Source organism: Panthera tigris, chromosome D1 (genome assembly GCF_018350195.1).
Source record: "Panthera tigris isolate Pti1 chromosome D1, P.tigris_Pti1_mat1.1, whole genome shotgun sequence".
Classification (NCBI taxonomy): domain Eukaryota; kingdom Metazoa; phylum Chordata; class Mammalia; order Carnivora; family Felidae; genus Panthera; species Panthera tigris.
The window spans coordinates 81,964,278-81,985,505 of NC_056669.1; the positions used below are offsets into that span (position 1 = coordinate 81,964,278).

Sequence of the window (21,228 nt, forward strand, 5' to 3'; positions counted from 1 at the left end):
TGTAATAATGTGTTGATTCAAACATTCTTTTCAGATGACTGTTCAGAAGATAGAATCACAATTTCTGATTAATTCTGTCATATCTACTCCTAATTATATTTGTTTAATAGAACCAAGAGTAAGCTGCTAGAATTTCACTGATGGGACTAAAACATTAAAGATAAATACTTCCAACACCACTGTTCATTATAATAAAAAGGTATTTGTTTAGTTTTGAGAAAGTAGAATATAAATGAGAATAATGAAGAGGCTTCAGTTGCTAATCTATAAAGTGATAGGATTGGTGAAAGGATAAAGTCCTTTTTTAGCTCTAATATTTTATTATTACATGTGATTGGAAAAGGGTCTAAAAAAGTGACAAGAAATAATAGCTAATGGGACTGTATGTTTTTACCATTATATCCCTAATCTCTTGCAGTGAGCCTAGTCAATAGCATGTTCTCAAACATTTGATTAATGAGTAAATTAATAAATTATAAAAAGTAGACACAGAATCCAAGACAGTAACTCACTCATTTAGAATAGAGGCAAACATACAATATATTTCTCTGAAAGAATCAACATATTATAGTAAGTATGACTGGAGTAATAGGCAGTTACAATGAGGATTCTGAGGCATCAAAAAAAAAAAAATTTTTACATAGTGTACCCAGTTTCTTGTTTACAAAATTAGGAAAATGGGAAGATCATCTTTTATATGAATTATTGAGGGTGGTTAAGACACCATGCCATGTTATACTTAACAAGGGTAACATTTAATTTTCTGGGACATTCACTTATATAAAAAAAGCTCATTCCTCTGCTACATTTAATGAAGAGGTGTTAAAATCTAGTTCTCTACACCAGCTGCAAGATAATATAAACCAAGTTGAAGAGGCAAATTCTTAACTTACAAGCCACTACTGTTCACCCAAGAAAAAAATATAAACCAAATAAGTTAGACTCACCCCCAGTTATGTGCAAGTAAATAATAAATTTTATTTAATTCATTGATTGCATGCACTGATGTCTTCTTCAAGAGCGATCAGATCATGTTATGTATCTCATGTCATTCCCCAGCTCCAAACTCTCCAATGACTTCCCAGCATCAGAATAAAATGTAAACTCCTTAGCATGTCTTGTAGGTTCTATATCTGGCCCTGTCTACCTCTTCAACCCCTTCCTTAAATGTTATCCTCCTGCTCCAGTCACACTGTCCTAAATGTTCCTAAAATACTCAGTCTTATTCTAACCTCATAAACCTTGCACTTTCTCTTCTTTTCCTGGAAGGCTCTACCTTCAGACACTTGCAAATCTTAATCTCTCAGTTCATTATTCTGGTCTCTGTTCAAATAGCACTACACAGAGGCTTTCCCTAAAGATTCTATTCAAAATAGTGTCACCTTGCCTTTTCCTCTTTAAGGCTATCTCTTAAGGGCTTTATTTTTCTTCTTAGCATCTAGATTAACTGGAAAATATTATTTGGTTACATATTTACTGCTTGTTTCCTCTTTAGAATATAAGCACTATGAGACTATGGACTTCATTTGTACCCTAGAAACTTGAACAGGGCTTGTTCAATATTTACGACTCAAAACACACTTGTTCAATAGATGAATGAATGAACTAATGCAGCTTTTCAAAATATATGTGCAAAAAAATAAGTGCAGAATAGCAGACTTGGCATGTAACCATTTGAATTTTTAGAAACATACATATTTGTATATGCATGGGCTGTCTCAGGAAGACAACACAAGGAATTGGTAACACCAGTTGCCCCATGGTGGGGAAATATGAAGGTCTGGGTGACAGGCAGGCTTACTTTCTACTGTATATTCTTTTGTAGAATTTGGATCTTAAACAAGACTAATTATTTTTATTTCAAAAACAAACCAAAGGAGAAAGTACTAAAATTTACCTTAAGCACAATCTTGCATTTAATAACATTGTATTTATGGAATATTTTCTATTGAGCTCTTAGTATACAAATAGAAATTGCTAAGCAACTTACATACTTCTCATTTAATCCCCGTAACAATCTTATAATATAGGTATTATTATCATAGGAAAAATATAATATAGAGAGATTAAGTTAACTGGCTAAAGTTAACTTGGAAGCACAAGACATGAGATTTGAACTCAGACTAACTGGATATGAAGTCAAAGTATTTAAATCACTACTCTTTCAGTTGTAAATATTTAATCTCTAGAAATTTTCTCAGAGAGAATAAAAATATATATTTGCCTATTTTTGATAGAAACCTCAGGGCGTAGCATAGGAGCTCTTGAATGAATACTGAAATAAAACCAAAAGTGTGTGATTTCTTTCTGCTTGTGGGATATCCAACAGCATCTATTCTCAGCAAATATACTATTGAGAACTCTTAAATTAGATCAGTAAAGTGATAACTACTATTAATGAACAATGATTATCATTTGAGCATGTTATGTATGTCAGACATACATATGGTATGGTAAACATTTAATATTCATCATCTTATTCAATCCTTAAAATAATCATATAAGGCATACTCTACAATAGTCTCCATTTTACAAAAACAGAGACTTAATTTAGGACAAGTAATTTTTCCAAGATGACATAGCTAGTAAATGAGAAGCCAGAATGTAGACTCATGTCTAAATCCAAAGCCCATGTCCCTAATGATTACACTCTACTGGAATAACAACAGAACATTTTCAAACAAAGGAACAGAAATGCTGCTCAAATTATCTTGAGTGTGGAGTTATACAGTTATAAATGATTTCTTATATTCAAACTCAAATCTGAATTAGATTCAGGTTCAACAAACATTTTTTAGGAGCAGGAACTATCCTTCACAATATCATTTATAGTCTCTATGCAGCTTACACCTCTCTGGAAATAACTTTAGTGTTAGAGCCAGTGCTTCTACTAACTTAAAAACATCAGGGAGGAACAAAAATTTCAAACGGAGTTTAAGGGTGGCACTAATATCTGGGCTATTTTTTCCTCCTAGATTTCATGGAGTTACCATAAAAGTGACTTTATTGTGTACTTTAATTGATTCAGGCTATCAATGGATATTGACAAGATGCACTTTTAAAGTGAAAATTTTATGTACTTCTATATACTTGCTCAGTAACAGAAGAGATTAATTACTACCGTTAAAGGCAGATAATCTTTGTTTACTGAAAAAGTCAATTCTTACAATGTAACGGAAACTTATTAACAAGCACTATCTAGTCTTTGGATCTGATATTTTCTAGCACCAAAGTTCATAAATACTTCCCAGAGGGCCTGAGTGTGGTGGAATAACGCTACCAACTAAACCCTGTAGAATGCTTAACACAGTCTACTCCATAGTTCATAGTAAATAACCTAAAGTATGTATTATACAAAATTACTCAACTCTGGACAAATAAACTCTTTTCATAAACAGCAGTTAGCCTTGATCTCTCTGTAACTGAATGCCTAGTAAGCTGCTAAAAGTCTTGCATAAACTAAGAACAGAGGGTAAAAGGAGTTCTGATTCATTTGCAAAGCACTTTGCCAAGTGGTATCGCTTCCATACCTCATCTGATTCTTGGCAATCCCGTTACACAGTGCTGGCAGGTCTCATCTTGACGCTACAACTGAGACTCAGAGGAGGTTCCCGACTGACCTTTGCCACGTTAACACCAGGACCTTGCAGGACAAAAAGTTTGTAAGTTGGAAAACCAAAATTCCTCATTACATAGTTAAGCTCAGAGTCACATTTACAACTGTATCTTAAACAAAACATTCTGAATTTGGAGTCCGGAACGAACTTTACACTGTAAGGTGCAAGGCAATTAAAGTGCTCTGCCAGTCTAGGGAAAGAGCCAGGATGCCCTTTAAAACTTCCGACTTTCTCAGAATTTAAGGCAGGAGATTTTTGCCCTTCCTGTGGAGCAGTGAAGGGCTCCCGATCAGGTAGAGCCCTGCTCTAGCTGGGACTCGAGTTCCTCTTCCTTTCACTTTCTCCCCGGGGACGCTAACTACCCGCCCCCTACGCCCACCTCCCCTACCCCCCCCACCCCCTACTCAATCCTTCGACGTTTGTCAACAAGCCCATCCCGTCTTCTCCTCAGGCGGCCGCAGGAGCCTTCCGTTTCCAGCGAGATAGGCCATCAAAAGAAGCGTTCCCGAGACGAGAAGTTTCTCCTCACGTGCCTCTCACTCACCTCTGGTCCACCAAAGGTTACCGCGACACTTCACTTCGATGTCCGCCTCCCCGCGATTCAAACTCGGCAACAAGATTCAAACCCAATCCAGCTTTTCCAGCACCTCGTTTCATTGGCTGCCGACTTCGTGACGCAATCACGTCGGACGTTGCCGTGGCGCGTGGTAGCTTGGCGCCAGTAGTCTCAGCCGCGCGGCTCTGTGGAACCGGCCTTGCTGCGCGTCGCCAGGGCAACGCGCACGGCTGTTTCCGGAGGCGTTGGCCGAGGTGGGCGGGGCTAGACCGCAGCTGCAGGTGGGAGGTAGCCACCTGGGATCCTCAGATCACTTCAAGAGCCGCGGGCGCAGGGCCCGGTCCTTGGGTTCAGGGTGTGAGTGAGACGGGAGCGGGCAGGGGTTGGCTTGTGCCGTCTGCTGGGGGAGAGGCGGAGCCTGTTGGGTGTGGGTTAATGGATTCTGAATGTTTATCTTCTTTTCTCTATTGAGTAGTGAGGCCTCCAAGGCACAGGTCCCATGCTCTGGAAGGTGTAGGGACCTGTTCCTTTCAGCCACTTTCACTTAAACCGAACTGGGGTCAATTCGCCTCAATTAATTGAAAGTCCAGAGCTTTAGGTTTGAGGCCCTAGGCTTCATTTCTCAGGACTCCCAGGCCTACTCCCTTTATTGCTGACTGAAACTATTTGGTGTTTTTGACATTCCTTTCGGATGAGGACTTTACAAAATAAATCCATTTAAATTTATTGGCTTAGTTCATTTTTGGATGCAGTGTTTTTTAAAGTCCTAGATTGTAGATATTATTTCAAAATGTACGGTTTAAAAGAAAAAAAAATACCAGGAAAAAAGGGAAATATGTTTGCTAAGATAAGTCCATTTTATTTGTCAGGATATTTTCAATAGCATGATCTGAATGTCATTGTTATTCTTTATATTAACATTATTGTATCCATTCTGCAATTACTGATTGTAGACTTTAGGGACATAATAGCATAAATAAAAACTCCCTGCCTTCTTGGAGCTTATATTCTTATATGGAGCTTATCACCATAATAAATAGGATGGCACAACACATTGCAGAATATTATAAGTGAAACAATTATGAAAACTTCTACATTATGGACACTTATTTCCTTTTGAAGAAAATCAGAAGCACAGTGTATTGTATATGATGCATGTTATATGATTGTTTCTGAACTCTGGATAGTGCATCAATAAAGATATTAATTGCTGGCTATATTACATATATGTTAGCTAACACAATAGTTACTTGTGTGGTGCTGGGTTTGGTAATAAAATTGAGAAGTCTTTTTATTTTATTTCAAATATGTACTCACTCTATAGTACTTGATGTCCCAGGCATTTTGTTAACCCTATATATGTTATTTTATTTCACTCTCAAAATAGCCCATGAGATACAGGCACAATTTATTTTACTTAAAAAACAAAAACAAAAACAAGTTTTCAGAAGATCCCTAAAGGAAATTTAACTGTACAAACCAGCCAATTCAGAAATGAGGCATTTGTCTCAGAAATAATTTCTAGGTTAAGTGATCTTAAGATACTTAATCTATTCTGAAAATAGGTATTTTAAAACCAATTTCTTGTAAAATTGCGTTCATTATTGGTGAATAAGAAGTGTTTTAGATTTCATTTATTTCGACACCACATTGTAAGCCTTGCTAACAGGTGTTTCCACACCTAATCTAAGTGCTTATTTTACATTTAACTTTAAATTCTGCCTTACAGTTGCCATTTAGCACATTTAGATGATGAGGTCTATATTCTTAAAGTATTGTGTAGTCAAAGCAAAGAAACTTTAATGTTACAATAAATGCCATCACTCTGCCAGTTGGCTTCTGTTTGGCAAGACATCAAGAAATAAAACAAAGTATGAGACTAGTGTATTTTGTAACGAAATGAAGGAAAAAGAACCGAAACCATAAAAACATAGGACTAAAGGAGACAGAAATTCCCACCTTTTGTTAGAAATTGGGAGTATAATGTGTTACAATAGAACACGGAAATTTAACAGAGGCTCATAGTAAACGGAATAGAGTGGAGTTAAGAATAAAATGGAGTTAGGTTTAAAGTTGATTCAGACATTAAAAAAAAAAAAAGTAAAAGTAAATTTAAACCTGGCAGTGGTAGGTTCTTATTTCCGCCCCCTCTTCAGGAACGCTATTTGAACCCCCTCGTGCCTGCAGGACCCTTTGTCAGCTGGGGCCTGAAAAGAGCGGAACGAAAGGCGGACGGTTTTCGGTTGCTGGGGCGGACGTGGACCAGATCTGTCCGTCCTTGCAAGTTTCCCCCAAGGCTGGGACCTAGACGTGCGCCAACTCGTGTTCTCTGGCACCGTAGTAGTGGTCGTCGCTGGCCCGAGTTAGAAGCCAACAGTGAATTCTTCGTGCCTCAGGTGAGGAGAAGGTGGCCGAGTCCCGGGAGCTCTCTTGGAGCTCACCCCAAGCCTTTGGGGGAACTTCCAGAGGTCGCTGAATTCGCCCAGGACAAAAGGAAACACGCCCCTGCTCCCGCTTTCCCTCCTAAACACTCACTCATCCTGAGTTCAGAAGTTTGTGAACAGTTTTCCCTCCTCCGAGTATAATTCTTAGGCAAAAGGATGCATTCTTCCTGAACTTTAGAACCTCTTTCAGTTTCTCTCCTTTCGGCTGCCAGCCTCCAGGCTGGGTTTTTGGCCTTAGGAATTAAGTTTTCGAACGTTTTTCTCCACTGGGAAAGCTGAGTGCTAAGATGGTAACGGCACCGTTGAGGAAGTAGTTTTCAAAGGTATCCCTCACTTCTGTACCCACAATTAAAGAGTAACCTGGCCAATTCCCTGCTTTCAACAGCTGAAACTGAACTTTGCTGGTAAAGCTAAAAGACTTACCTAGGAAACCAGAGTTGGCTCAAGCAGCCGGTTTCCCGTCTCTCCGCTTCCTTCCTGTGACCAGAGGAAACTTTTAAAGGACCTTAAATCCTGTAGGGTGTTTGGTTCATAGCCAACTGCTTGAGCGCTCTGAGTTATCTGGTAGGACACTGGGCTGCGGAAAGGAAAGAACATCCTCCTTTAGAGCTTGTCCCCTTCCATTCTTGGGAGATAGTCAAGGAAACCACCAAAGAGGAAGATTATTTGAGGTCCTTTCTCCATGTTAACCCACGTTAGTAGCCAATTGCTGCATAATAAAATCTTCAGGCTTTGTACTTGAAACATAGTTGAGTAAATACGTATAAATTGAATGCAAAAAGAAAAGAATTAACGGTTGGCAAAGGAAGCTTTTTTTTCTATTCTACTTGCGGTTCTGTGCGCACTTCCTGTGCGGTTCTGATTCCTGTACTGGAATATTATAGAGATGTATAGATGTATGTATATCTGTCTATTTAAATATACATCATACATTTATCTAGGTATATATTTAAATATAAACATATGGATATAGGATTAAGCAATAGGATATTGGCTCTTTACAGAAAAAGTAACCCATGAGATACAACAAATATACAGTCAGTATAATTAAAGTGCCATGCAATTACATGGGTGCATTAAATGGAGCTAGTGGGCTATGTTTGTAACATAGAAGCTAAGATTAAAGGCTTGGGATAGAATGCTGGAGTTACAGTTCTAGCTTTATGGCTTTCTAGGTATGTGACCTTTTGGCAAATTACTTCTCTGTTTTTCTCATCTGTAAAATAGAAATAAGTATACTGTCTATCTCTAAGAGTTGTAAGGATAGAATGAGTTTAGTGGTATTTAGTAAGTGCTTAATAAATGTTAGCCTCTATTTTGAAAAATGTTAGAAACACTAGGTTTTGAGGGTAGTAGGGTTTACTTTGTATAAGCCTTCTTTTTTTATTTTTTTAAATTTTTTTTTTTTTTTAATGTTTATTTTTGAGAGAGAGAACCCTTGCTGTGCACATGCGTGGGGGAGGGGCAGAGAGAGAGGGAAACAGGAACTCTGAAGCAGACCCCACACTGTCAGCACAAAGCCCTACCTGGGACACAACCCACCATCCACTTGAGCCATAGTTGGATGCTAAACCGAGTCACCCAGGTGCCCCTGTATAACTTTTCAGAAACAAATGAGGCATAATTAATAATTTGACTAATTTGAAACTGGTGAACATTGAAAACTTTACTTAAAACATTCCCCCCCCTCCCCCAATATTTTTCCTGTGTCACGTTTGCTACAAAATTCTGTGGATTATGCCTTAGGTAAAGTTGGCGTATTTTTAAGGTAACATCTTGTTGATACTATATTTACATAATATAAATGTATTTCTTTTCTAGTCATTATGTGTGGTCAACTTTTCAACATCATTTTTCATTTTCTGTTGCAAAAGGAAGGGAAGGCATATTTAAACAAGATATTTATGTTTCTTTTTCTTTTTTGGAGGTGGATATTTATGTGTCGAAGTATTTTGAGAATGTGGTTTTTGGTAGGGTCTGTCAGGCAGGCAAAATTTCCTAAAGCAAGTTTTGTTAAAAATATTAATTCTGTAGAATTATCCATCCATTCACTTTTTTTTTTTCAGAAAACACTAAGCACTGAGTGTGCATCTGCTTTTGTAGATAAAAAGGTGTTATCTTATTTTTAAATAACTCCTAATCTATGAGGACTAAAAAACAGTGTTAACTCTGCATTTACTATAATAGTATTAAAAACATTGCTTACAACCTGTATAAAAAGCATAATGTTTTTAAAACGTTTTCCGTTAATATATTTACATACTTTTTTCCTCTGCATTTAAGAGTTACAGATTGCAGAATAACAAGGAACAAGTGTGAGAAAGTTAAGGAACTTAATCTTTATTTTCTTGTTTTTTGGGGGCAAGGACAGACAGTTAAAACAAAGGTGAATACGAAATGCCAAGGTAGGCTCAGCTGAGTGTTTATAAGGTTAAAATTTATTTATTTTTATAGATTTCCTAAGCTTTTTTTTTTTTTTTAAGTGTTTATTTGTTTACTTTTGAGAAACACAGAGCAAGCAAGCAGGGTAGGGGCAGAGGGAAAGGGAGAGAGAGAATCCCAAGCGGGCTCTGCGCTGTGTGTGCAGAGCCTGAAACAGGGCTCGATCTCACAACTGTGAGATCATGACCTGAGCTGAAATCAAGAGTCAGGTGCTTAACTGACCGAGCCACCCAGGTGCCCCTGTAAAGTTATAATTTAAATTGAAACATGCTTCGCTGATATAGGCCATCTGAGACAATCTTGTCAGAGCATATTCATAACAAGTCTGCAAGATTTTCACAGACAGTTTTACCTTTCTTTCTTTTTAGATAAACATATGTAGCTTTTTCCAGGGACAGTTCCTCAAAGTTAAATTAAAGATGAAGATTTAGCATTATGAGAAAAAACAAATAGAAGAGCTTGAAATGAAAGACTACCTGAACCTAAAATAGGATAATATTTATAATCCCTTCAATCATCCAGATAGTTTTTTCAAATAAACATTTCTAATGCACTGAATCCGTTCTTTACTCTTAATTAAAATTAGAAAAGTATATTTCTGTGGTGCCTAGGTGGCTCAGTCAGTTAAGTGCCCAACTTAGGCTCAGGTCATGATCTCATGGTTCATCAGTTTGAGCCCCGTGTCGGGCTCTGTGCTGACAGCTCAGAGCCTGGAGCCTGCTTTGGATTCTGTGTCTCCCCCTCTCTCTACCCCTGCATCACTTGTGCTCGCTCTCTCTCTCTCTCTCTCTCTCAAAAATAAATAATCATTAAAAAAAAGTATATTTCAGAAAAATGATGACTTAATAAACAGTTTTTACATTTCTAATAATTAACATGTTAATGGTTTTAGAAGCTTACCAGGCCATTTTAAAAAGTTATACAAAATTACATATTTTAAAAATCCAACAATCATGATATTTTTAATTTTTTCTAGATTGGTTGACCTACAAGATGCTTCGATACCCATATTTTTGTAAAATCTATAAAGAATTTCTATCATGCTGGTTGGAATCTGGCATATTTAATTTAGGTATCTGGCCAAAAAAAATACATGCTACAACAGAAAGATGTAATGAATATGAAGCCCAGGAGCAAACAGATCAAACTGGAGCTCAGGAGTTACATAGATCTCAAAATGGAGATTTTGAAGCTATGACTAAATTACATATCCCAGTAATGGTGGATGAAGTTGTTCGTTGTTTGGCACCACAAAAAGGCCAGGTAAGTTGATTAGTTTTTAAAATTTTTAACACTTTGAAAATTGAGATATTCACTTATCTTAATATTCACTATTTTAAAGCATATTATTCAGTGGATTTTAGTATATACACAAGGTGGTACAATCATCACTATCTAATTCAGGAACATTTTCATCACTTCAATAGGGATTCCCATATCCATTAGCATTCACTCCGCATTGACCCCCTTCCTTTTGCTCCTGACAACTACTAATCTATTATTGTCTGTATGGAGTTGCCTAATCTGGAAATCTTATATAAATGGATTCATATTATATGTGGCCCTTTGCATTTGCTTTGTATTATTTAGCATGTTTTCGAGATTCATCCATGTTATAGCATGTGCCTGTACTTGATTTCTTTTTTCCCTGAACAACATTGCATTTATGGATATACCACATCCTTTTTATCCATTCACTAATTGATGGCATTTGTGTGTCCACTTTTTGGCTACTGTGAATAATGCTGTTATGAACATTCACGTACAAGTTTTTGTAGGGACATATGTTTTCACTCAGGTATATACCTAGGAGTGGAATTGATGGGTCATATGATATTCTATGCTTAACTCATTGAGGATCTGCCATACTGTTTTACGGAGTTGATTAGTTTTGTCAAGTAACTGTTTTAAAAGAAAAAGAACATTACATTGGCTGAGTGGTTTGGGTATGAAAACAATTCTAGCATAGCTTGAGAATTTTACTATCTTTTTAAGAATGACTATAGACAAAGATAAGGATATGAATTCCTGTTTTCTTGTTTTGTTAGACTTTTCAACTACCCTGCTTTTTGATTTAGAGTTCTCCAGAGAAATAGGACCAACAGGATGTGTGTGTTTGTGTGCATGCATGTATATGTGTACGTACATGTGCATGTATGTGAGTACATATGTGTGTGCACACACATGCGTGAGGTGGAAAAGAGATTGAATGATTGATTTTGAGGAATTGAATCTCAGTTAAAGAGGATTGGTAAGTCCAAAATGTGTACAGTAGGCTGACAGGCTGGAGACCCAAGTAAAAAATCTGAGTCCAAATTGAGTCTGCAATTTGCCGGCAGAATTCTTGTTTTCAGGATGTCAGTCTTTGTTCTATTAAGGCTTTTCACTAATTGGATGGGACCACCCACATTATGGAGAGTAATCTGCTTTACTCAGTCCAGTAATTTAAAATTTAATCTCACTCCCCCCAAAAAAACCTTGACAGAAACATCCCGAATAATAATGTTTGGCCAAATGTCTGGGTATTATGGCCCAGCAAAGTTGACATAAAATTAACCATCATACTTGACTTATTTATAGTGTTGCTGGCAGGATTATATAAGGTTTTAGATACAAAAATGCTTTAAACTCTATAAAGAGATCACAAAAATGTTAGGTAATATAATATCCAATATGATAAAGCTAGAATTTCTGGAAATTAAGCTCATTCACAAGAGAGAGAAAAAAAAAAAACCCTTTTGTCATAGTAAATTTTCATCAGATGTGTTCTTATAACCTAATGCTGATACTTAGCTTACTGACTTCAGAAATATGATCTCTTATTTTAAAAGTTATTATTCCCTAAATCAGTTATGTACGTTTAAAAGTCACACCTTGGTTCTTTTCCAGGATATAGTGGCTTAATGGTTAAGAGCAAAGATTCTATAATTGGACTTCCTAGGTTTGAATCCGTCATCTAACACACAAGTGTGTACATACATTCACATGCACAGCTCTTTTTTTTTTTTTTTTTTTTTTGAGACATGTTCAAGTTACATCAGATAGTTTTCATGAACTAAGTTCTAAGCTATACACATAAGGTATGCTGGAATGGGTGGATGTTGCTCATGTGAAAGCCGTCATTAATATGACTTAGGTTGCTTTACCACAAAAATATTCATTTACCTTATCCTTAGGCAGTATATATATAACAAGGTAAATCCAGTATTCTTAGATGAGATTATGTGTATAAAGCATCTAGGTCAATGCTGTCATATAGTAGGGACTCTAAAGTATACATGAAAATATAAATTAAAAAATTGGATCAAACTTCCTGTTAAATATGACTTAAAGTGAAATTCTCTTCATTTTCTGTAAAGATTCATAATGCAGGAATAGCAATTAATACCCATACCTTAATGTGAGTCTAAGAAAAAGTACATGTAAATACATATGATATATTTGAGATCTATAGGAGAGGGAAGGGGCAGTTAGTAAAAAAGTGGAACTGAATTTAGTGGCTTGAATTTGACCTCTGGAACCAGAAACTAAAGCTCGTTGTATAAATTCGCTGAAACTTAGTAACAACTAAATATTTATTTTGTAATAACTAAAGTAGAAAAATAGCCAAACAAAAATAAACCCCACAAAGTCTCCTACTAAATCGGTATTGGATCTGCCTTTGTTCTAAAACCAAGTGGAATAAAATGAGACAATTTTACAACTTGACCTATCTTGCTGTTTCATTTGTTCAGGTTCCTGACAAATGTAATGTTGGTTTATTTTGACATTTCCATTGTTCTGATTTGAGTTGGGTTTTCTGGTAACTTTTTATAGAAAGTTTAATTTTATGAATGTTATATTTGAAAATTTTCATGCGAGGTACATTTAGAGACAACGTTATTTCTTACCTTTTCTGCTGTCTGGCAGACAGCTTTATTCACTATTCCCTTAATCTTCAAGTAATAAAGAACTGGTGACAGTTCTTGGACAGGAAAGGTCTTCATTTCTTCCAGAATCCATTATTTGCTTCTTTCTTCCTGAGCCTTTTCCCCCAAATCATTTTCTTTTGCAAACTATGAGTCATACACTCACTTGTATCAATCACCCACATAATTATTGTTTTTCACATCACCTTCAATGGTGAATTAACAAATGAAAGTTTTGATCATAACAGGAACCTTAAAAATATCTAAATATAGTTTTCAATGAGGCCTTGTTCATTTAATAGTAATTTTTTTTTCTGTAACATTTAAAAGTTGCTTACTTCAAGCTAATTTGGGGGAATTTGTTCTATATCATAACCAATTTACTGTTATTAATTTATATTACTATTGCAAATACATGCAAAATATAAATTTGGATTAAAAGAAAAAAAAAGTTCTTCCTTTGGGAGGTATAGAAGGGATTGAATAAATTATAATTCTTTCTCCTTGGCAAGTTTCCATTTCATATTCTGGGGGAATAACTTTTTGTAAGAATATATTATTCTAAAAATTTTTTCTTGCTTCTGGAGATGGTTTAGTGTTGGCTACTGTGGTCAGTTTTTCATTCCTAATTTCTGAAAAGTGGAGAAAAAGCATGACCCTGCCTAGTTGAAGATGGTAGCAATTTGGAGGATATAGGAGACTTGATATTTATTTTTTTCCTAGTAGTAGTGCCAGTTTAGTTTGGTGCCTTGGGGTTTCTGTGAGAGTGATAGGTTATGAGGCAGGTGATGGACATGCAAGGACTAGTACCAGTAGCTGTGTAATTTTGGGCAGGTAGCTAATCATGACTGTGCCTCAGATTCTTCATCTGTAAAATGGGGAAATGTGACGTACCACCTGGTCACTGTAAGGATTAGGTGAGTTCACATATGTAAATTGCTTATAATGATATCTTCCAAGTAGTATGAACTCAATAAACATTAGCTGTTATTATTAGGGGGGATAGTAAGGGTCAGAGCTGGTAGCTAGCTAGATACAATAAAACTCAGGAAAAAAATACCAAGAGATAACAAAGGTGGAAACAAAAGTTCAGGAAAGGTGAAACCAATATGTCTGGAATTGGAAAAAGTAGTTTCCTTTGCACTATTGAACTCTCCTTATTGTCATATTTCTGGTCTTGAGTCAAATTTCACTTTATCAGGCAAATTTTTTCTAAGGCTCCAGAGGTGGCAGGTCTTCCTGTTATACATTCATTGAGTCATATGTTTTTCTTTCATAGCATTAATAATAATTTATAATTATAATTTTTTAATGACATATTTGTTCAGTGGACATTTCTCCTAACAGACTGTCCTCTATGAAGTCATAGGTGTGTTTTTTTGTTTTTTTTTTTCCATTATATCTTCAGTGCCTGGCACAGGCCTACAACATGGTGGGTTTTATAATGATATTTTAAGTGAATGAGTAAAAGTCAAATTGAAGGACAGATGAGAGGCACAAATAAAAAGAATGTCCCTTGGGTACTAAGGTTGCTTCTTGGGCTCAAGACTTTATATCATTCCAACTTCAGTGTGACAGGCCTAGTCCCTGGTGAGGGAGTAGATACAAGGACCGAGAAAATGAGCTGATATCTAAACTGATGCAAAATCAATTATGATAAATATCAGAGTAAGATTGTAAGGTTGGTTTTATATGTACTCGAAATCATTATCTTGCTATTTTGATATTCTAACATTTAATATTAATTTCATAATTACTAGATTTACTGAAGTTGTCCCGGTACCAGTTATGATAATTTTCTTTATAAAAAGATTCATTATTCCCTGTATAATGGATTTTTCTTAAGATCAGGAGCAATATTTTACTTGAAAATCTTTATAATCTTTAATGTAGAGTAAACATCAAAGAGAAAATCCTGAGACTATATGTTTGCTGTCTTAAACAATTGAAGGCTGATTGGTCACAGAGAGGAGGAGTTTATTTTGTTTGACCTCAAATTATTTAAAAAGGAACTTTTCTGAGAGACAGGACCAGTACCATAGCTCCTGTAGGGAGTTGCCTTTTTTTTTTTTTTTTTTTAGGAAGGACTATTAAAATTTCAGATGGAATGGACTGTCAAAATGTAGTGCTTCCTCTCCCATATATTTTTTTAAATTTTTTTAAGGTTTATTCATTTTTCAGAGACAGAGAGAGTGTGAGCAGGGGAGGGGCAGAGAGAGAGAGGGAGACACAGAAGCTGAAACAGGCTCCAGGCTCTGAGCTGTCAGTACAGAGCCTGATGCGGGGCTTCAACTCATGGACCGCAAGATCATGACTTGAGCCGAAGTCGGACGCTTAACCGACTGAGCCACCCAGGTGCCTCTCCCATATTTTTTAAAGTATAGGTTTCTTTGAAGTAAATTTTTATTTTACATTGCATTCTACCAATTATTTGAAAAAAATAATGTTTCTATCTTAAAAAATGAGGTAGCTAATTAAGTGAACTTTGCATCAGAATACTTTCTGCAGTGTGATACTTCCAGTGTTACACTGGTAAATATTTAGTGCCTGGTCTGAGAGTCAGGGTGTGGTGTAGCTTTAAAAACAAAAACAAGGGGCGCCTGGGTGGCTCAGTTGGTTAAGTGTCCGACTTCGGCTCAGGTCATGATCTCACAGTCCATGAGTTCGAGCCCCACATTGGGCTCTGTGCTGACAGCTCAGAGCCTGGAGCCTGTTTTGGATTCTGTGTCTCCCTCTCTCTCTGACCCTCCCCTGTTCATGCTCTGTCTCTCTCTGTCTCAAAAATAAATAAACGTTAAAAAAAAACCAAAAACAAAAAACCTTGATTTATTTTGTTTACAGATTTTCATGATATATGTATTCCTATTATAGGCCATTTCAGCCTACCAACCTAATGTCACTGATTGTAGCCTTAGGGAGAAATATGAATAGCTGGTGCTCTTCAGCTGGTATGACCAATACCAGGTATGATTCTCATGATGCCATGAGATATCTGTGAATTATATAATGGCAGAATTTTTGCCTTACGTTTCTGAAAATCAGTATGGTCTGTAGAGTTCTTTTGTCTTTGTTCATTTGATGTTCCCTAGTTAAAACCTTTGTTTTATGTTTCTCTGCCCTAGGAAGTACCATGGTATAGCCAAAGAATATTGTTTTTCATACATTTTTTAACAACAGAGTTCTTTTTTCTCTCTAATAAATAATCCCAAACATAAGACAGATAAAAACAGCATTACATAGTGTAAATTTGTTTATATAATTTAGTTGTGACAGAGTCAGTTACGGAACAGAGGCATTTTGTTGAGTGCAAAACTTCAAAATCAACATCCGTGTCTTTTTTTTTTTTTTTTTTTGCATAATTTCAAAAATTTTTTTAAATGTTTATTTAGTTTTGAGAAAGAGAGACAGAGCAAAAGTAGGGGAGGGGCAGAGAGAGAGGGAGACACAAGATCTGAAGCTGACTCCAGCCTGCTAGCTGTCAGCACAGAGCCCAGTGTGGGGCCTGAACTCACAAACTGCGGTGAGATTATGACTTGAGCTGAAGTTAGACACTTAACTGGCTGACCACCCAGGTGCCTCCCCCACTTTTTTTTTAATTAAAAAAAATTTTTTTTGTTTGCATAATTTGGATTCACAAAGGTAAATTATAATTTATAATTTATAAAATGTAAATTTTTTTAAACAGTGTTCCTGAAATCTTAATTTTTTAAAAATTTATTTTATTTATTTTTATTTTATTTTAGAGAGAAAGTGTATGCAAGGGGGCTAGAGGGCAGGGGTGGGGGAGAATTCTAAGTAGGCTTCATGCTCCATGCGGAGCCTGATGTGGGGCTCAGTCCCATCACTGTGAGATCATGACCTGAGTTGAAACCAAGATTTGGACACTTAACTCACTGAGTCACTTAGGTGCCCCTCAGCTTAATTTGTAGTTAAATTGAGGTGGTAAGAGAATTTTTAATTAGATTAAAAAGGACACTATATATTAATAAATATTCATGTGCCTAGTGCCAGGCCATCAAATTATATGAAGCAAAACCTGACAGAATTTTTATTTTTACTTTTATTTTTATTTTTATTTTTATTTTTGAGAGACAGAGTGGGGGTGAGGGGCCAGAGAGAATCCCAAGCAAGTTCCATGCTTACCATGGAGCCTGACATGGACTCAGTCCCATGACCCTGGGATCATGACTGAGCCGAAATCAAGAGTTCAACTGACTGAGCCACTCAGGTGCCCCCAAACCTGACAGAATTAAAGGGAGAAATAGTGCTATGATAATAGTTAGAGATTTTAATACCTCACTCAAAATAGCCTCTCCAATAACGAGAACAAATATTAATAAAGAAGTAGAGGCTTTAACACAATAAACTTACTAGGCTTAACAGATGTATACAGAACACTCTACCCAAAAATAGCATACACGTTTGTCTCAAGTGCACGTGGGACATTTTCTGGGATAGAACATATGGTAACTGGAAAATTCATGAATTTATGGAAATTAAACAACATACTCCTAAACAACTAAGAAGTCAAAGAAGATCAAAGAAGTCACAAGGGAAATTAGGAAATACTTAGGAATGAAAAAAAATACAACATACTAAAATTTATGGGACACAGTGAAATTTGTGCTAAGGGAGAAATTTATAAATTGCTTACATTAAAAATCAAGAAAGGTGCCAAGTCTTCCATAATGTATATAAGCACATTTTGTAATGTATATAAATGTTGAATTGCTGCTGTACACCTCAAAGTAATATTATATGTCAACTATACTTCAGTTAAGATCTCAAATCAACAATCTAAGTTTATAACTTAAGGAACTAAATAAAAAGAATAAATAAATCCAAAGTTAGCCGAGGGAAAGAAATTAAAGATTAGAGCACTGTTAAATGATATAGGAAATAGAAAACCAATAAAGAAAATCAGTGAAGCCAGATTGAAGAGATCAGCACAATTGACAATCTTAGCTAGAGGGACAATTAAAAAAGAAAGAGATGGCCCAAATTACGAGACTGAAAATGGGGACAATTACTACCAATTTTGCAGAAATAGGATTATATGAAAGCACTATGAACAGTTGTATGCCAACAAATTGGATAACCTAGGTGAAACTAGACAAATTCGTAGAAACACAAAACCTACCAAGACTAGGGGCACCTAAGTGTATCGGCTGAGCGTCTGATTCTTGATCTCAGCTCGGGTATTGATTTTGGGGTCATGGGTTAGGGCCCTGTGTTAGGTTCCTTGCTGGGTGTGAAGCCTGCTTAAAAAACAAAACAACAAAAAAACAACAAAACAAACCTACCAAACCTACTGAACCATGAAGAAATAGAAAATAAGGATAGACCTATTACTATTCAGGATATTAAATCACTAATAAGAAAATCTATTGACAAAGAAAAGCCCTGGACCTGATGACTTCACTGGTGAATTCTACAAATGTTTAAAGAATAATTAATAGCACCTCAGGCTTTTCCAAACACGTTGAAGAGGAGGGAATACTTCCTAACTCATTTTATGAGGCCAGAATTATCTTATACCAAAGACACTACAAGAAAACTATAGCCCCAAATCCCTTATAAACATGGACACTAAAATCCTCAACAGAATGCTAACAAAGAGAATTAGGTAGTATATTAAAAGGACCAGGTGGGCTTTATTCCCGGAATGCAAGGAGGGTTTAGCATACAAAAATTAATGTAATCTGTAATATCAACAGAATGAGAAAACCCATATCATTTCAATTGGTGCAGTAAAAGCATTTGACAAAATTCAACACCCTTTCATGATAAAACACTCAATAAACTAGAAATAGAAGGAAACTACCTTAACTTAACAAAAGTCTTAAATGAAAAACCTACAGTGAACATCATACTCAATAGTGAAAGACAAAGTGTTTCCTCTAAGCTTGGGAACAAGGCAAGGAAGTCTGCTTTCACCACTTCTGTTCAGCATAGTACTGGGAGTTCTAGCTAGAGCAGTCAGGCAAGAAAAAGAAAAGTTATCTGAATTGGAAAGGGGAAGTAAAATTATCTGCAGATGATGTGCTCTTATATATAGAAAACTATATGGGCTCCCCCCCCCCAAAAAAAAAGGAAAAGAAAAAGAAAGAACCTATAAGAACAAATAAATTCAGTAAAGTAGCAGGATACAAAGTCAACACACAAAAATCACTGTACGTGAACAATCAACCATCTGAAAAGGAAATTATAAAAACAGTTACATTTACAATAGCATTAAAAAAATGCTTAGGAATTAACTTCACCAAAGAGGTGAGAGACTTGTACACTGAAAACTATAAAACATTGCTGAAAGAAATTAAAGAAGACCTAACAAAAATGAAAAACATCCTTATAAATGGATTAGAACACTTAATATTGTTAATGTCAATACTATCCAAAGCAATCTACAGGTGCAATGCATTCCTTATCGAAGTCCCAATGATGTTTTCGAAGAAATAGATAAATCTGTCCTAAAATTTATATGGAATCTCAAGGGATCCTGAAGGGTCAAAACAATTTTGAAAAAGACAAAACTGGAGGACTCATACTTTGTTACTTCAAAATTACTACAAAGCTACTGTAATCAAAACTGGTACTAGTGTAAAGTCAGGCATGTAAACAAATGGAATAGACTAGAGAGCCCAGAAATAAGCCCCTAAATATATGGTCAAATGATTTTTAACAAGAGTACCAAAACCATTCAAGAGGGAAAGGGCAGTCTTCAACAAGTGGTGCTGGAAAACTGTATATCCACATGCAGAAGGATGAAGTGGAACCCTTCCCTAACACCATATACAGAAATCAACTCAAAAAATGGATCAAAGACTTAAATATAACACCTAAAACCATACAATTCTTAGAAGAAAACATAAGACAAACCTTTATAACATTGGATTTGGCAGTGATTTCTTGGATATAATACCAAAGGCACAGGTAGCAAAAGAAAAAAAATAGACAAATTGTACTTTATGAAAATTAAAAAAAAAACTGTGCATCAAAAGACACTATCCACAGAGTAAAAAGGCAGCCCACAGAATGGCAGAAAATATTTGCAAATCATATATCTGATAGGAGTTTAATATCCAGAATATATAGAGAACTCCTAAAACTTAACAGCAAAAACAACCCAATTCAAAATAGACTTGAAAAGACATTTCTCCAAAGATGATATCTGAATGAAAATATGCTTGATATCACTAATCATTTGGGAAATGCAAGTCAAAACCACAATGAGGTTTAACCTCATACCCATTAGATGGCTACTATCCAAAAAACTCCAGAAAACCAGTGTTGGTAAGGATGTAGAGATATTGGAATCCTTGTGTTTTGTTGGTGGGAATGGAAAATGGTAGAACTGCTATGGAAAATAAGATGGTGTTTCCACAAAAAATTAAAAATAGACTTACTGTATGATTCAGCAATTACACTGAGAGAGGGAGACACAGTGGGTATATATGCAAGAGAATTGAAAGAAGGTTCTTGAAGCAGTATTTGTATACCCATGTTTATTGCAGCATTATTCACAAAAACTAAAATGTGGATTTAACTCAAGTTTTCATTAATGGATAAATGGATAAACAAAATGTGGCATATATATACAGGGAGTATTATTCAGCCTTAAAAAGGGAAACAATTCTGCTGTTTTCTACAGCATGGATGAGTCTTGAAGACATTTTGCTAAGTGAAATAAGCCAGTCATAAAAAGATACTAGATGATAGTGCTTGTGTGAAGTATTTAGTGTAGTCAGAGTTATAAAGACTGAAAGTAGAATGGTAGTGGCCAAGGGTTGGGAGGAATAGGGAATAGGGAGTTATTGTTCAATTGGTACAGAGTTTCAGTTTGATAAGATAAAATAAGTTATGTAGGTGGATGGGGGTGACAGTTGCACAGCATTATGAATGTATTTAATATCTATCATTGAATGTATACTTAAAAATGGTTAATATGGTAAGTTTTTTTCTTATGTGTATTTTAGCACAATAAAACTGTTTTTAAAGCAAATTACCTTTTTGAAGAAAGCACAGTTCTTATATTACTTTATGGTTCTAGGTATAGATGATTGTCTAATATGAAGCTTGCAAGTAAAATGAATTTGTCGCTTTTTTATTTTTCTTTTGCAAATTTTATACTTGCAGATTTTTACTTTTTAAAAAAAAATTTTAATGTTTATTTTTGAGAGAGAGAGAGAGAGAGACAGAGCTCAAGTGGGGGAGGGGCAGAGAGAGAGAGAGACAGACAGACAATCTGAAGCAGGCTCCAG

General features: G+C 35.8%; 2 protein-coding genes across 8 annotated transcripts in view; one reads left to right on the plus strand and one right to left on the minus strand.

Annotated features, from left to right (window-relative positions):
- Positions 1 to 4,266, minus strand: part of KIF18A (kinesin family member 18A) — an 80,040-nt gene extending 75,774 nt beyond the window's left edge. The window contains exons 1-2 of one of the 2 annotated variants that reach the window (XM_007098465.3): positions 4,162 to 4,266; positions 3,531 to 3,643 (exon numbers count right to left, since the gene is read on the minus strand). The gene's annotated coding sequence lies outside the window, so the exon portion shown is untranslated. Of the gene's footprint in view, positions 1 to 3,530; positions 3,644 to 4,021; positions 4,093 to 4,161 lie in introns of those variants that run through there. The other variant, XM_042959292.1, reaches the window with a different exon arrangement.
- Positions 4,267 to 4,352: 86 nt separating this feature from the next.
- Positions 4,353 to 21,228, plus strand: part of METTL15 (methyltransferase like 15) — a 247,936-nt gene continuing 231,060 nt past the window's right edge. For 3 of the 6 annotated variants that reach the window (XM_042957669.1, XM_015544864.2, XM_042957670.1), the window contains exons 1-3: positions 4,437 to 4,530; positions 6,361 to 6,569; positions 10,036 to 10,322. In XM_042957669.1, the coding sequence (XP_042813603.1) occupies positions 10,053 to 10,322 (270 nt within the window). In that variant the 5' untranslated portion in view covers positions 4,437 to 4,530; positions 6,361 to 6,569; positions 10,036 to 10,052. The other 3 variants (XM_042957668.1, XM_042957667.1, XM_042957666.1) reach the window with 3 other exon arrangements.